This window comes from Typopeltis vanoorti, chromosome 5 (genome assembly GCF_054136105.1).
Source record: "Typopeltis vanoorti isolate ZY-2024b chromosome 5, IOZ_Tvanoo_1.0, whole genome shotgun sequence".
NCBI lineage: Eukaryota > Metazoa > Arthropoda > Arachnida > Uropygi > Thelyphonidae > Typopeltis > Typopeltis vanoorti.
Genome location: NC_143553.1, coordinates 97,965,187 through 97,983,394, shown reverse-complemented (window position 1 = coordinate 97,983,394; position 18,208 = coordinate 97,965,187). Strand labels below are relative to the sequence as shown.

Sequence of the window (18,208 nt, the reverse complement as noted above, 5' to 3'; positions counted from 1 at the left end):
CAAACTAATCTTCCATGGATGCAGTGTATTCTCTCCCCCACCTTCCATATAATGAAACATTTCATCAGACAATATTATATAACACCCATTCAGAAGTTTGTAGACCTCCATCATATCACTCCTCTTTCTCCTGTTAACCAGTCTGCAGTTCACATACTTTCAATCTGCCCTCATAATCTGAATTCCATAATATAATCCTGACATAATCTTTATAACTCTTCTTTGTACCCTTTCCACAGCTTCTTTATCCCCTTGGAACCCAGGAGAGCAAATGTGTGCACAGTAGTCCAGGTGTGGACTTATCAAGGCCTTGTAAAGAGGCAAAATGACTTCCTTATCCTTACAGATCAAGGTTTGCTTCAACATTGCAATTATCCTTGGAGTTGTATTTGCAATATTTGTGATCTTTGAACTTCAAATTCCTATCTATTATGCCACAATTCCTAGCCTCATCAGTTTCTTGTAGCATAACTCTACTAATATAATATGCAGAGTGGAAATCTCATCATGCCAAAGCACATAACTTTACACTTTCTAATGTTAAACTGATAGTTATTTTCATTTGCTCAAAAATTTGCTATTCTGATATTCTGTAAGTGCTGGATATCAGTAGCATCTTTGATTTCCCTGTATCTTTGCATTATTAGCAAACAATTGCACATCTCTTGTTAGACTCTTCCTAATGTCATTAAAGTAACAATAGCTCAATGACTGAACCCTGGGGTACACCAATGGTCACCTTAAATCCGGCAGATTCACACCCACTGCATACAGAAGTAGTGACTCCCTCGGCATGTGCAAATTTTATGACTGACTCACCATACCATATCACTTCTTTTTTTTTAGATTTTAACTGACTCACCTTGTTGTTATTATCAAGTTTAGTAGTTTCCTGCCTATTCTTGTTCTAATCCTTTTCTTATCCTGTCTAAGTTTCATTAAATGAAAAAGTAGAAAAATCTACTTTTTTAAATTCTCTGGTCAATTTTCTAAAAATTTCTTTTAATAAGGATATTTCCAATGTCAGGTTATCCTGAGTTATATTATCATCATCCCAGCAATGTTTCTGCTCATCATGACAAACGTTTTCTTCAGTAGTAACAATTTTAACTTGTGCTCTACACACTGCCTTGTTGTGGTGAATTTGAAGCGATTCTTAAAACTATTAGAAACAAACAATATTTCTACAATTATTAAATGCACTAGTACAATAAACATACTAAAAAAAAAACTAGAATAATACACTAAAATTATACCAATTAATCCAAGAAAAGACTCAATAAATCAACAAAAATCGCTGATCTTTCAAAAGCTTCATAACAGCATGTATTTTCATCAGATAGCCTCAAACCAGACTGCACTTTAGCTCTGACTATCTTTCAGCCCATGACATCTATTCATCATCCTGCACAGCTTTTGCTGTAATATTATCCCACAAGCAAGATAATGCCATCACACTTTATGCTCTTCCTATCAAACCTACAGGTGTACCAGCATATTATATCTCTAAGAAGAGGTTCAACTGCACATTTCAAGCTCTTGCTGTAAGATATGTTGGATAAGTAGTCAAGACTCCACAATAAACTGTGACTTACCTCTATGTTTTTCTATATAAAAAGAAGTTTATATGTTAGAGGTTGTCCTCTACCCTTAAATATTACAACCACCATTATCTAAATTTTTGTTCAGATGCTACGGTATCCCTAATTGAATACTCTAATATGACTTTTCCAAATAAATTATATTCTTATTAGCCATTTTGATGCACAGTTGGCATTTAATTTTTGTCTCTAAAACAAAAAAGCATATGCAATGTACTACATCTCTACGAACATCTTTATGCACTAAATAGAATGCAAGTACTCAAACTTATAAATGTCAATCATTTCACAAATGCCTCTCATATTTAACTTACCTATATGAGAATCTGTATATGGAATATTAGCATCTTCTGTGTAACGAGCTTCTAATGTGAAAGGTTCTGTCCTGAAGAATGTAAGTGCTTTTGAAAATGGAACTGGATGATACCGATTAAATACTTCCATTTCCCTTTATAAAAGAAGTAAGTGATATAATTTCTTGGATTGAAATTCAGTCCTATCCTTAAGTTTTTAATTTCTTTATATCATACATAAGATATGTACACAGACAACACCATTATAGTAAACTGCACTATTTTACTGATCATAAGCAAAAAGATTCAAAATCTTTGGTATTCTGAGAAAAACAATACATTTTGAAACAGTTTATCCATTTCAAAATGATAAAGAGAAAGCATATTTAGAAACTGGAAAATATATTTAGCAAGTGTACATTCCAATGGACATGAAGATTTAGTCTTCATAAGTAGTGGAAAAGCACTATATTTACTTCTGAGTAGTACAATCTCATAGTAGTGAGTTTAACTTGAATTGAAAAAAAAAATAATTATAAAAAATTATTTTGGTAAAAAAATTCTGGTAATATAGATTGGGATGAGAAGATAGCATTTGAAAGTAGAAAACAAATTTCTTGAGTTTTTGAGAGAGAACTACCTTAGGCAGTATATAAGAGAGGGCACGTGAGGATCGAGGGTCTCGGATTTGATAGCCTCATCAGAGGATCTCGTTATAAATGAGGTGTCGGATCTCCCTCCAGTTGGTGAAACTGACCTACCGTGAAGTTTTTACCGGGCAGTGGCCAGCTGTATGAGGACTTCTTCAAGGAAAGGATATATGTGGAATTACAAGGGAGGGTGATCATGAAAAAGTTCAGAAACAACTTGCAACTGTACCAGGGAATGAAGAGTCAGAAGGGAGGGGGGGAATGTATTCCAAGGGTCAAAAGATTAAATAAGGTAGGTGAGATATGGATGAATGAAGAGACTAAGCACAATTTGGAGGAAAAGAGCATGCATTATTGGAGACAGAATAAGATGAGTGATATTATATTATCAGTTGCATGAGGAGTTCAAAGAATAGGCAAGGAAAGGAAGGTGACTCACCTATAGCAGTTAGCTAATGAAGTAAAAAAAAAAAAACTATGCATTGTTTGAATGCAGCGGAAAGGAAAAAGGAGGAACTGACTGTGAGTGAGTAGGAGGCATGAAGGGTATGGGAATTCTGTGAACTCGAAATGAGTCTCCTGGTGAAGTGTTCTGATAACAGGCACTAGAAACACGTGATATGTGACAGGTTGCTCCATCCTGTTGGAATACCTGTGCATGAAATGGAATGTTTTTTGCATGCCACATACTATGCAAATCCTGGGCAGAACCAACACATTCTCGATGTAGTATTTGCTAATCAAGGCCATGGTTACACCACCCTCTTCAATGAAGTAGGGCCCAATTATGTCATGGCAAAAAACTTCACACCATGTGGTGAACTTCTTGCTGTGAAGAAGTGTCTCTTGGACAAATAATTCAGGTCTCTAGAAACTAAGAAACCTGTAAGTTCATCTGTTTACATGACCAATTAGATGGAAATGCACTTCATCTGAGAACCAGATATTATGGAGGAAGCAAGGATCTTCATGGACATTGGGGAGCATGCATGCATGCATGCATGCACAGTATTCCCACCGTGCAGCATAATCTGTTGTTGTTAAACACTGACCCCTAAATGACATACAAAAAGGCACTCAGCTCCTTAAGGATTCTCTATAGTGACTGCCTCAGTATCCCAAGTTTTACCACTGTTCAGTGTTGACTGAGTTTTGGAAACTGTAACACTTGCTCCAGCACATGCCCATGATTCTCATTTGCATTAACAGTTCCTGGTCTCCCCGAATTTCTCTTGCACTGTGAAAACTCTCAGTATGTCAGAACCTCTCGATTTAAGGCAATGACAACTTTATTGCTTGGGACACGCTTATGGAAATGATGAACAAACTGCTGACAAACATGTCGTAGGCTCAGATCATTTGCTCTAACAATTCCACATGAACAAATAAAATGCACAATAATAAGCGTTTTTTCTTCAAATGTCAACACCATTGCTACAGTTAAATGTAATGGCATACACTCTACACATGCTTTTCTATTAATGAGCACACAGTCGAATGGCATATCTTGTAGTGCATGTACTAAAGGGGATGTTGAAGTTCAGTACTGTTTTTTGTGTGCCACACCACAGAATTTTCCAGATTAGAAGGCAACTGAACACTGCTACTAATGAAAATCAAAGAAAACAGAATTATTTTAACATGTGGGTAAAAAAAAAGTCATTAAACATAACTTTACATCATGATACTCCTAGACTGAATGCTGCTCGTTCATTAGGTTATCTGTGAAATTTATACGTGTGAGGCAATCATGATGCATTTAGCCTATAACCTGGACTTAGCTCCAAGTGACTTATTTATTTTGTCCCTTAAAGGGTCACCTACATAGGCAAATCATAAAATCAAAAGTCATGCAAATGTCTTTTTATTTTTGTTTGTTTTTCAAAATCTGGGTTCAGCTGAAAAAAAAAAAAAACCCATTCAGAATCAAAGTGAAATGCATAGATTCATTTTAGAAATTATGGACTTTACAACCATGTTATAAATAACTATTTTAATTTCCTGACATTTCGACCTTCGTATTAATGTCATCATCTGGAGTATACACAAATATACAAGGATAAGCTGAGTTACATCTCACACAGTATGCTAAAGAGACAATGATTTGATCAATGGTTATTTTACTGGCATGATCTCTAGCAAAAATATAATATATATAAATAAAAAAAAAATAATTAGAAACTACATCAAAGCTATATTCTATTTAAGATAACATTCTTTCATATAGATAGTTTCCTTACAGTAACAATGATGTCCTAAATTAACATGACAATTGTTATATTAGATTTAAGATTCTGGATTATCTACAGTCCTGTTTATAGTTAACTCTTAGGGCGAAAGGTTCTGTGGGTAGAATATGTGCCTTCCATATACTTGGGATTTTTAGACCATCATTATTGTTAAGATTAGGGTGGTTGATAAGAATCTCACAGGCTTCCTTAAATTTATGTTCTTATCATGTTTTGGTGCAATGTAAGCAACTGGTGCTTTTCCAGTCAATTCTATGTAAAGTGTTCAGGGTATGTCAGAAAGGCCAGCTTCACCATAGTTATTATATTAATGTGTCGTTTATGTTCCTTTTGTGTGATAGGAATTGTGCATCCTGTTTCTCCTATATATGGTATATAACAGGTGCAATAAATACGGTATATTCCAGGATGGGCCAGCAGAGGGAGTGGGTTTTTGGATGAGTTGAGTAAGCTTTTTAATTTTGCAAGAGGTTTAAAGGTGGCTTTTTTTTTTTTTTTTTTTTTAAATGTTGAGCCCATACACAGGAGTTTCGTTGGTCAACCTATAGTACATTAGTACAGTGTATGGGTGGTGGGTTGGGAAAGGAGGAATTTGTTTACATTTGATTTGAATGACTTTAAATTGTATTCCTTGGGAAACACAGCAGGTGGGAGACTGTTCCAGAGTGCAGCAGTTGCAGGGATGAAGGAAGAGGAAAAGAAACTTGTTCTGTTTATTTCTAGGTGAACTGTGAAGGGATGTTGTGCAGCAGCTGTATGTGTTCCAATGAATTTAGTACTGAGTGGAGGAATTATTGATGATATTTCCGATGAGCATTTCCCATGGAAATATTTGTAGAATATACATACTGCAGAGACCATAACGTCTGTGTGAAAGTGGGGGGGGTTGATAAGGGATGGATCACTGACAAGTCTAATTGCTCTCCTCTGTATTGAGTCGAGCATTTTGAGAGAGCTTTTTTGGACCCCACCCCTATATGTGAGAGCAGTATTCAATAGTTGGGTGGATTTGTGACTTGTATAATGTTAATAGCTGTTCGGGTGTGAAGTAACATCTTGAGCAAAAGAGAAATACTAGTTTTTTGAGGATGCAATGTTTGAGATATGTTTATGCCAGGAGAGGTTTGATGTGAGGGTGATTCCAAGGAGTGAGAATTTTGTCGATAGTGTTTTGACTGTAACCATTTTTTAGGAAAGTATTACTGATAACTTTAAATTCATCTTTAAGCACTTGTTCATTGGAGCATATCTTGAAAGCCCTGTTTTTTAGAGTATTAATGACTGTAACTCAACTTGTCCTTGTATATTTGTGTATACTCCAATGATGACCTTAAAATGAAGGTCAAAATGTCGGAAAATTAAAATAGTTATTTATAACACGGTTGTAAAATCCATAATTTGTAAAATGAATGCTGATCACCATGTAACACTAAAAGAAAGGATTCTGATAATTCATGGAGATTCGACTCACAAGCAATGCAATCAATATGGTAAGTTGAAGATTCATGTTTCTGGTTTGATCAATCGATTTAAAAAATTTTTAAGACATTGTAGGGACAGCAATATCATTCCAAATTGCATCAAACTTAAGAGAAAATTTACCTCAACAAAGGTGCAATGAATATACCACTGCATGGAGAAAGTGTTACTCAGAGAACAGATCCAAGCTACTAGAAATAAACTTGGCCTTTACTCAAAATCAGGTACAAAATTTAAAATCTGAACTTTCAAGTTACTTGAAAGAAGATATTTGGGTTATCCTTGAGAAGATTACGGACAAATTGGTGAACCATATCCTTCAAACAAAGAAAGAAAGTCTCATATCCAAATTTCATAGCCTAAAAGATCGACAAAACCAATGGACATATTTGGATTTCTCCACAGTGAACATTAACAATGAATATTTTTATATGGAATATTTTGAGAAACCAGAAGCAAGAAACAACAGGAACCACCAATTGCCTTCAGGTAATAATAACATAGTCAACCTGTCCATCCACGCCTTAAACAAAAATGAACTCTTGCTACTCAGCAAAGGTTTAAACTTTACCGTAGCACCCAGATCGATTAAGAAACTGGATTTTAATTATAATATTGAAAGAGGCTTAAGATTCATCCCCACTACAATAGCAGATAAAATAAGTTGAGAAACTGCCAACATTTTAAATGTAAATTATAAGAAAGCAATAACAAGCAAGTTAATAAAACATGAATTAACAGCGGTGAAATCCCTAAAATCAAATCTGGACATCTTAATAACTAGAGTCGATAAAGGCAGTGCCACCGTTATTCTAAATTGAACCACATATTTAGAAAAAATGAATCTGCTAGTCTTGGACAACAGTACATATCAACTTGTTAACTATGACCCAACCAATAGAATAAAAAAGAAAACAGAGAAGCTACTTAAATCAGTTACTACATGGCCTGAAAATAGTCAAAAAATTACTTCCGCAATACGCTCATTCTCCGAGAATTTACAGTCTACCAAAGATACACAAACAAAACACACCACTCCTGCCGATAGCTGAGGATATAGACAGCCTGAATTATCACATAGCCAAGAAATTAGTGTCAACACTCAAGGAGTTGGTAGGTTATTCCTCTCTTATATCAGAAACTCACAACACTTTATAAACATAATCAAAGACATTAAATTAGAAAAAGATGATTTATTAGTCAATTTTGACATCTCTGTCCTCTTTACGAATGTCCCAATCAATGACACAAAAACCTTCTTTTACAGGACAAATTCCCTCCAGATATCACGGAGCTCTTTGCGCATCTATTACATTCTGGTTATTTTGTATCACAAAACATTTTCTACCAACAAAAAGAAGGCACAGCCATGGACTTGTCATTATCCCCCCCCCCATTGCTAACTTTTATATGGAATATTTTGAGCAATGTGCTCTAGATGCCTCTCCTTTAAAACCCAAAGTCTGGCTTAGATGTGTTGATGATGTTTTCGCTATCTCGTCCCCATGGCCACCAGATATTAGACACTTTCCTCAGCCAGCTAAACAAACAACAAGGTAAAATACTTTCTACAAACACATATAGTTCACAGCTGAGATTGAAATGCAGAACACACTTCCATTTCTAGATACACTTATCACACATCTTCCTTCTGGAAGTTTTTCCTTCTGTTTACTGGAAAATGACACATACTGGCCAATATATACACATAAACGCCTACCACCACCCAACGCAAAAACTAGGCATCATTAATACTCTAAAAAACAGGGATTTGAAGATATGCTCCAATGAACAAGCGCTTAAAGACGAATTTAAAGTTATCAGTAATACTTTCCTAAAAAAGTCACAAGCCAAAATTCTCTACAAGACCACACTAAAAAACAAAGATAAACTAGACTGCAACAAAACTATAACCATTCCATACATTAAAGGGATAGCAGATAAAATAAACAGAATACTACAGAAATATAACCTTAAAGCCACCTTTAAACCTCTTGCAAAATTAAAAAGATTACTAAACTCATCCAAAAACCCACTCCCTCTGCTGGCCCACCCTGGAGTATACCGTATTTATTGCACCTGTAATATACCATATATAGGGGAAACAGGATGCACAATTCCTATCACACAAAAGGAACATAAATGACAAATTAAATATAATAACTATGGTGAATCTAGCCTTTCTGATCATGCCCTGAACACTTTACATAGAATTGACTGGAAAAGCACCAGTTGCTTACATCGCACCAAAACATGATAAGAACATAAATTTAAGGAAGCCTGTGAGATTCTTATCAACCATCCTAATCTTAACAATAATGATGGTCTAAAAATCCCAAGTATATGGAAGGCACATATTCTACCCACAGAACCTTTCGCCCTAAGAGTTAACTATAAACAGGACTGTAGATAATCCAGAATCTTAAATCTAATATAACAACTGTCATATTAAATTAGGACATCATTGTTACTGTAAGAAAACTATCTATATGAAAGAATGTTTCTCTGATGTTATCTTAAATAGAATATAGCTTTGATGTAGTTTCTAATTAATTTTTTTAAATTTTATTTGTATTTTTTATTTAATTAAAAAAAAAAGTATACATATTATATTTTTGCTAGAGGTCATGCCAGTAAAATAACCATTGATCAAATCATTGTCTCTTTAGCATACTGTGTGAAATGTAACTCAGCTTGTCCTTGTATATTTGTGTATACTCCAGATAACGATCTTAATATGAAGGTCTAAATGTTGAGAAATTAAAATAGTTATTTATAATACGGTTGTAAAGTGCATAATTTCTAAAATGAATGCTGATCACCATGTAACACTAATAGAAAGGAAATGGAATACATAGAAAATAGAGTGTAAGTTGGGTTGAGTTTTGAATTATGGTGAAAACAACTAAGATTAAGAGATGTATTATGTCTGTTAATTAAGCAAATTCTTCTAGCATGTTTGCCTGTGTTTGCAGGATGAAAAGTCTGGGCACCTTCAACTAGGTATAACTAGCAACATCTAATATCTGCATATAAAATTTAGTTTACTTAAAATACGGGAGGAAAGTAAACTAAAAATTTAGTTTACTTTCCTCCCGGTTGTCCAAGCTGGATAACTGGGAGGAAACCCCCATATGCCGGCCTGGTTGGCAGAGTGGTTAGCATATCCATTCTCCAGCCAAAAGGCTGCGAGTTCAAATCCTGCCATGGGCATGGATGTTTGGGATTGTCTCTGAAAATAGTGGTGGTAGTCAGCAGTAGATGGCACTGGTGTAGATGATGAAGGTAGTTGCGGTTAGTGGAGTGGTGGAGATGGAGAGTTGTAGAGCAGGTGCCCTCCCTCGATGAGTCTTCGGATTCGCTGGAGGTGTCATGTAATAATAATAATAATAATAATATAGTCTTTTAAGGAATGTGGAGAACAGACCAGAGCTTCTGACCTGATGTCCAATCCTCACCTTCTTGTGATGCACACCCTGTTAGGTATCTACCTAGATACTAAACAAATAAAGATAGCCTGGCAATTTGGAATTTAGCCAACCAAACTGTATTCTTATTGGCTTAAACCAAAATGTGAAATGGTGGTACAACATGACAGAATTTCATGCTGGATGGTGTGTTGCCTGGTTAAACAAAGCCCTCATTGTTTTTACCAGGGAACCAGGGCAAATAGCAAAAAGTCAGCTATTGGAGTAAATCCTAGCCATATCCCAAATCAACACTGCACAGTTCAAGACTGATACTATCGATGTATGAAGCATCGATGGAAAAGAAATGAAACTAGCAAAGGAATTGGATAAGTACCAGATCCAGATAACAGGTATGAATGAAACAAAGAAGACAAAAATAGATTAGATCTTTTTAAGCAACAAATACAAAATGTTACATTCAGGCAATAACAATCTAGGTAAAAGGAGTAGCTATAGTGTTCAACACTAAATACAAGGTAAATCTTCTTGAATGGCAGGCAATATCAAGTAGAATGATGTGGGCAAATATCAGAATGGAGAACTGTGTAATGAGACTTATTTGTGTTATGATCAGACAGAAGGTTCTATTGAGGAAGGAGTGGAGGAATTTTGAAGAGCTACAGAAGGTAGCAAACACAATGAAAAAAGAAAAGTTGTTCTTTGGTGGAGATCTAACAGCAAAGCAGGAAAATATTACCAGATATATAAAAATGTTTGGGGAAAAATTTGGAAAAAAAAAAAGAAGCAAAGCTAACATAGGTGAGCACCTGTTGGATTTCTGTTCGGGAGATGAACTAGTTGCTACTAACACTATGTTCCAACATAAAAATGTGCACAAATTCACAGGAGAAGATGATGCAAGAAATAAGAAAAGTCTCATTGACTATGTTATTTTTGAAAGCAATGTTTTCCCACTAGTTCAGGGCACAAGAGCATACAAAGGATTTTGAAATGGAAGTGATCACTCCCATTTAGCTTTGAGTGGCTTTCAGAGGTGAACTGTCAACTCAATTACACAAACAATATTTAAGAAAAAATGAAAGAGTTTGAAAACGCAAACCAAACCTTGGAGATTTAGCAGTAAAACATGGAGAAAGCATTCACTGATTCAGCTGGAGAGGCATGCAGTCAGGTTGTCTGCAAGGACAGAAAATTCAGAACTCCATGGTATACTAGGGAAGTTAAAAAGGCAGTCAAGAAAAAGAAGAAAGAATATTGAAAGTTCCTGGCAAATAGGTCAGAATGTAATCATAGAGAATTCAGAAAAAAATGTAAGAAAGTGAAGCACTGTATAAAACTAGCTAAACAAGTCATGGGAAGACTTTGGTAAGAACACAGAAAATAAATATTAGGAAGGTGACAAAATATTCTAGAAGCCATTGAAAAAGCTTAGAAATAGTAAAAGGAATCAGAGATGATAAAAGTGACATGAAAACTGAAGATACAATATTCTGTGAAAACTGAAGAAATAAGATAATATGTCTGGAGTAATTACTTTGAAAGGTTGCTAAAGAAACAAGCAGTGACAACACGGTGGTAGAAGCACTCAGCAGGAATGCAATTAGTAGTAGAAAAAGCCATCCATAACTGGAAATGTGGATGGGAGTAGTTGATATTTGACCAGAAATATTCAAATATGAGATATTCTGTTCTGTGCTGCATAGTTTCTGAAATGAAGGAAAGAGTGTTGTATGGTGACTCGTTATTAAGAGGGGTGATAGATGGCAGTGTAACTAAATTGTACTTACCAGGTGCGAAATTTAAGGATGTAAGTGAGAGTATTAGAGTGCAAAAACAGAGGGTGAAAGAATTAATAATTGTGGTGGGTACGAATGAATTGAAAGGTGATAAATTTTTTATGAGAGAGGACTTGAAAGTATTGTTAAAGGTAGCGAAAGAAAAGAGTGACAGAGTTAGAATGGTTAGTCTGTTGCTGCGGTATGACAGAGAGGAGTTTAGGAGGAGGGCCATAATTGCAAATGACATTATGCGTAGGTTATGCAGACGGTGTGGTGTGGAATTCGTGGACGTGTGGAATGAGTTTGAAGGGCGAAAGGACTTATACAAGATGGATGGCCTGCATTTGAATGGACTTGGTGTGCGGAGACTGGAAAGAGTGTTGCTGAATGAAGTGAAAATGGATGTGCAAAACCATGGAAACTAGAACTACCAAGGAGGGGGGGGGATATGCAGACATCAGTGAGACAGATGAGTGTAAGAATGTATATAATGTACCTGAGCCAGCACTAAGGACAAAAAATGGGAATGGGTCATTTAGAATAATGTATCAATATAGGGGTGGGACTAAAGGATCACTGCATTTCATGTATACTAATGCCAGGAGTATTAGGAACAAGAAGGAAGAATTTTTGGCCTTGATTGGCTCTTCCTGGCCACATGTTATTGGCATTAGTGAAACATGGCTGACGGAAGAAGATATAGTTAGTGGGATAGAATGTGTAGGTTATAGTGTGTTTAGGAGGGACAGAGAGAATAAAATGGGGGGAGGGGTATTATTGATGATAGCTGAGGAACTGCAGCCAAGGAGAATTGAAGTTGTATCGCAGGATAGTGAAAGGAGCTCATTTGAGGCTATTTGGTGTGAGATTGAGACTGGCAGAATAAAATATACAGTTGGGTGCTGCTATAGACCAGGTGATGGAATAGATGGTGGAGATAGTATGCATAGGGAAATTGATGAAATGAGTGGAAGGAGGGTAATTATTATGGGGGATTTCAACTATGGTAACATTGATTGGAAGGAGGAGAGGACACATGTGAGGAAGGAAAAGGATTTTATTCAATTATTAAGGGATAACTATCTGAGACAGCATGTAATTGAAAATACTAGGGGTGTGAGAGTGCTTGACCTGGTAACAGCATCTGAGAATTTGACTGTAATGAATATGACCACGTTGCCACCTATTGGTGAGAGTGATCATAAGGTGACCTGGGAGGTGGCTAAAGGAGTGGAATTTTCAATTAAGACAGGGTATATGTGGAATTAACATGCTGGCAAGTATGACAAGCTTAGGAGATTGCTTGGATCAGTGCCATGGCATGTACAACTGCAAGGGCTGGACGTCGATAGAGCATGGGAAGTGGTCAAGGAGCATTTACAGGAGGTAATGGCTGATTGTATACCTAGGGTCCGAATAGTAAAACAAGTAGGGGTTAAATGGATGAATAACACCATTAAGCTTGAGCTGCATAAAAAGAAACAACTGTGGAGGGAATTTAAAGAAAGGGGTGACCTGCAGGCACACGAATGGTATAAAGTGCAGGCCAGAAAGGTAACGAGTGTGGTAAAAAAAAGCAAAAGCGGATTATGAAAGGAAACTAGCTTTGCAAGCAAAAGAGAATCCAAAACAGTTCTTTCAATATGCTGCAAGCAAGAAAAAAACTGCACACGGCAAAATGATTTTAAGGAATGACGATGGTAAGGAGGTCACTGAATCAGTCGATATAGTGGAGTTACTGAGCGCGCACTTTGCAAAAACATATCATCCAGGTGGTGACATTGAAAAAATGAAGGAACCATTAGTTTATACGGGAATAGTGATGAATGAAATGGAGGTGACTAGTCTATTACAGAACCTTAATGTGAACACATCTGTGGGATTGTTAGTATACCGGCACGGGTCTTGCGTGAAGCGGCTAAAGAATTATCAGTGCCCTTGACCATGTTGTTTAATCTGAGTCTCAGGTCTGGCTTAGTCCCGAAGGTGTGGAAAGAGGGGAAAATAGTTTCACTGCATAAAGGAGGATCCAAGACTACGGTTGCAAATTACCGACCAATCAGCATATCAGGAGTCGTTGTCAAGGTCTTGGAGAAAGTAGTCAAGGGAAAAATACAGGAATGGATTGATGAAAACGAGATACTGTACAGGGGACAGCATGGCTTTGTGAAGGGTAGATCATGCTTCAGTAACTTGCTCGAGTTTTATAACAAGGTGACGGCTGAACTGGATAAGGGAAATGGGTTTACAGTGATACTGCTGGACCTGGCAAAGGGGTTTGACAGGATACCACATGGAATACTAATCCGTAAACTACAGCATATGGGAATGGATATAGGGTTGGTGAGGTGGATAGGTGGTTGGTTGATGGAGAGATATCAAAGAGTAGTTTATTCAGGAGTAGAGTCCAAAAGACGGCCTGTGACTAGTGGTGTGCCGCAGGGTTCTGTTCTTGGACCACTGCTGTTTAATCTGTTCATTAACGATATAGGGAATGATCTAAGTGGAACAATTCATTTGTTTGCTGATGATGTAAAGTTGGGTAGGGCAATAGTGAATGCAGAAGATGTCAAAGTCTTGCAGGATGACTTAGATAGATTGGAGTTCTGGGGTAAGGAGGATGGATGTCAATTTAATGTGACAAAATGTAAGGTTATGCATTTTGGGGTGAAAAGATTAGCAGCAGTATACTACATTGGTGGAACTGTACTCCAAGAGATTGATGAGGCCAGGGACTTGGGAGTGTTGGTGGATAGGGAGATGAAGTTTAGGGGGCACACTGCAAAAGTAGCTAAATCAGCTCATCAACTTACTTGGTTGTTGAAAAATACCTTGACGAGCAGAGACAAGCAAGTTATTGTACCTCTGTACCGAGCCTTGATAAGACCTCATCTCGACTACTGGGGGAGGTGGTGGAGAGGATCCAGAGGCGAGTGACTAAGATGATAACAGGTCTATGGAATGAACCATATGAGAACAGGTTGAAGATTTGTGGGTTGCAGAAACTAGTTGATAGGCGGAGGAGGGGAGATATGATTGAGACATTCAAATTGCTAAAGGGATTCTATAGGATTAATTCAGAGGATATTTTTGAGATCAGGACTGGTGGTGGGAGAACTAGAGGATACCTATGGAAGTTGGGCAAGAGTGTGGTTAGCAGGGGTGTTAGAGCTGGGTTCTTTACTTTTAGTGGTAAATGAGTGGAATAAGCTGCCAGAGTCTGTTGTGAGTGCTATGACGGTGAACGAGTTCAAGACAGGGTATGATAGATACTGTGAAAATGTAATCGCATAGTTGTGTGGACATGATGTTTAGGGCCTCCCTCGATGAGTCTAAGGACTCCTGGAGTCGCCCAAAATAATAATAATAATAATAATTCAAAAGGCCCTGGGGGTTGAATTCCAAATGACTGGAAGAGCTCTCATAGTACCTATGTGTAAAAAGGGAAATAAAACAGAATGTGAGAATTAAGGAATTTCCTACTAAGTTCTTGTTAATATTTATGTGAGTATACCTGAGAAAAAGCTAAGAAAAATTGTAGAAAGAAGGTTGGAGAACAAGCTGTGATCAGAACAAATAGTGTTTGTCAGGATCACATTTTGACTTTAAGACAAATAGCAGAGAAGTCATGGGAATATAACAAGGGTCTGCATTTAAGTTGTGTACATCTGGAAAAGGTTCAAAATGTTACAATTATATGGTGTAAATGGGAGATTATATTGAGTGAATACGTAGTCTATAACTTAGCTGTAAGTCAGCAGTTTGAAATGTGGAGATACAAAAACATGGTTTGATGTTAAATCAGGTGTGAGATAAGGATGCACATTATTTCCACTGTTATGCATCATCTACATGGATCACATTATGAAGGAAAAGTAGAATTAGTAAAGTTGGTATGGCAGAAAGTCAGCTGAATAAATTCACATGGAATAAGAGAAAAAATGAGTCAAAACATTAATCTAGTATACAAGACAGTGCTGAAACCAATTTTAATTTATGGATCTGAGAGTTTGGGGTTAGAAATATCACTTGATCAAAGACTAGAGATTACAGATATGAGAATTCTAAGAAAGATTAGATGAATGAATAGATGGCATCAATGATAGTATCATGTCAAAAACAAGGATATTAGGAAAGAACTTTCCACTGATAACAGAATTAATATCAGGTAGTATCATCATCATCATCATCAAATTCCTGCCATGTACCCTCAAGGGGTGTACAGGATATGACAGTACTACATGAAAAAATTACATCATTACTAACTTCCTATCTACAATTTTCCTCCAAATCAGTCTGTTACTTGTCAAGACTCCAACATTATCAGATCTTATATTTCTATCTTCTAAGGCACTTTGTACCGTATCAATCCACCTATATCTTGGTCTTCCTCTGGGTCGTTTTCCTGCCAACCTGGCAGAGAACACTTGTTTTGCTAATCTTTCCTCTCCCATTCTATTTAAGTGACCATACCATCTGAGATTAGCTCTGCTAACGCATTCCTGGATGCTGACAATGTCAAGTTCTTTCCTAATATCCTCATTTTTAATATGATATTGCCATTGATGCCATCTGTTCACGCCTCTAATCTTTCTCAGGACTCTCATATCTGCGGTCTCTAGTCTTTGGTCAAGTGTTTTACTTCTGACCGAGCTCTCAGATCCATAAGTTAAAATTGGTTTGAACACAGTCTTGTATACAGCTAATTTAGTGTTCCGACTAATTTCTTTCTTATTCCATATGAATTTATTCAATTGACTTCCCACGATACCAGCTTTGCTGATTCTGTTGTCTATTTCTATATTTAGTTTACCATCTTCAGTAAAAATTGTGCCTAAGTAACTGAAATGTTTTACTTGTTCCACAGGTTCTCCATTCACAACACAGTTGACATTTTCAATGATTCTGCCTATTTTCATTGTCTTTGTCTTTTTATTGCTGACCTTCATACCATATCTATTACAACAGCTATTCAATTTAGTCAGAGAATCTTGCAGACTTGTAGCGGATTTATTTAGAAGTATAACATCATCCGCATAAAGCAAAGAGCTGACATTAACATCTCCAATTTTGATATCAGGTTTAATACCACATTCCTTCATAATGTGATCCATATAGATAATGAATAACAGAGGGGATAACGTACATCCTTGTCTCACACCAGATTTAACATTAAACCATCTTCCTGTACTTCCTTCAATTCTAACTGCTGACTCACAACTCAAATAAAGACTAAGTATTGCTTGATATAATGCCCCATTGACACCATATAACTGCAGCGTATTGAATAGATTCTCTCTTGGCACCTTGTCATATGCCTTTTCCAAATCGACAAAACTTAAATACAGATCTTTGTTATATTCCCATGCTTTCTCGACTATTTGTCGTAAAGTGAAGATCTGATCCTGACAGCCTCTGTTTGGCCTGAATCCAGCTTGTTCTTCACCAAGCTTTTCTTCCACAATTCTTCTCAACCGTTTCTCAAGTATACTTGCATAGATCTTGCCAGGAACACTCAGTAGGGAAATACCTCTGTAATTCTCACATTCAGTTTTATTTCCCTTTTTATATATGGGTACTATGAGAGCTCTACTCCAATCATCGGGAATTCGTCCCTCTGTCCAGGCTTTCTGAACTATGCAGTGCAACCACTGTAAGACTCTTATACCACCATACTTCAGCATTTCTGGTCGAATATCATCTACTCCTGCTGCCTTTCCACATTTCAAGCCTTTGATGGCTTTTTCTACTTCAAGTATGGATATGTATTCCTGACTGCATGCCTGGTCAGTGTTTTTTATCACTGTGCTGTCATCACTGCTTGTTTCATTTAGCAGTTTTTCAAAGTAATTACTCCATACTTCAAGGATATCTTTTTCTCCTGTTTTCATTTCACCTTTATCATCTCTAATTCCTTTTACAGCACTCTTTCCTCCATTCCTAAGCTTCTTCAACAACCTCCAGAATATTTTGCCACCTTCTTGATATTTATTTTCTATATTCTTGCCAAAGTCCTCCCATGACTTTTGTTTAGCTAGTTTTACACACTGTTTAGCTTTCTTACATTTGTCTCTGTATTCTGTAAGAGTAAAAGCTGACTTATTTGCCAGGAACTTTTGATATGCTTTCTTCTTTTCCTTCACTGCCTCTTTAACTTCCTGTGTCCACCAGGGAGTTCTGATTTTTTTATCTTTGCACACAACCACACCACATGCCTCTCTGGCAGAATCAATCAATGTTTCCTTCAGAGTTTGCCACTGAATCTCCAAGGTTTGATTCCTGTTCTCAAACTCTTTCATTTTCTTTTCAATAATATTTCTGTATTTTATTCTACAGTTTACATCTGAGAGCTGCTCAACTTTTATTCGCTTTAAAACTTTCTTACATGTTATTCTTTTCAATATGAAATTCAATTTTATTCTGCTCAAGACTAAATAGTGATCACTTCCAATTTCAAATCCTCTGTACACTCTGGTGTCCTGCACCAGGGAGAAAACATCACTATCAACAATAACATAGTCAATGAGACTTTTCTTATTCCTAGCCTCTTCTCTCCATGTGAATTTGTGCACATTTTTATGTTGGAACATGGTGTTAGTAATAACCAGTCCATGTCCTGAGCAGAAATCCAACAGATATTTGCCATTATTATTAGCTTTGCTCTTTTCTCCAAATTTTCCCAAAATATTTTTGTATGTCTCACAATCATTTCCTACTCTACTATTTA

The 18,208-nt window shown here is 36.6% G+C and overlaps 1 protein-coding gene across 1 annotated transcript in view; it reads right to left on the bottom strand.

The window, feature by feature from the left end:
- The window catches only part of LOC150106679 (heat shock 70 kDa protein 4L-like), a 371,849-nt gene that overhangs the window by 127,461 nt on the left and 226,180 nt on the right, over positions 1–18,208 (bottom strand). Inside the window, exon 10 of the mRNA XM_090392631.1 lies at positions 1,916–2,049. Coding sequence (XP_090248757.1) covers positions 1,916–2,049 — 134 coding nt within the window. The remainder of the gene's footprint in view (positions 1–1,915; positions 2,050–18,208) is intronic.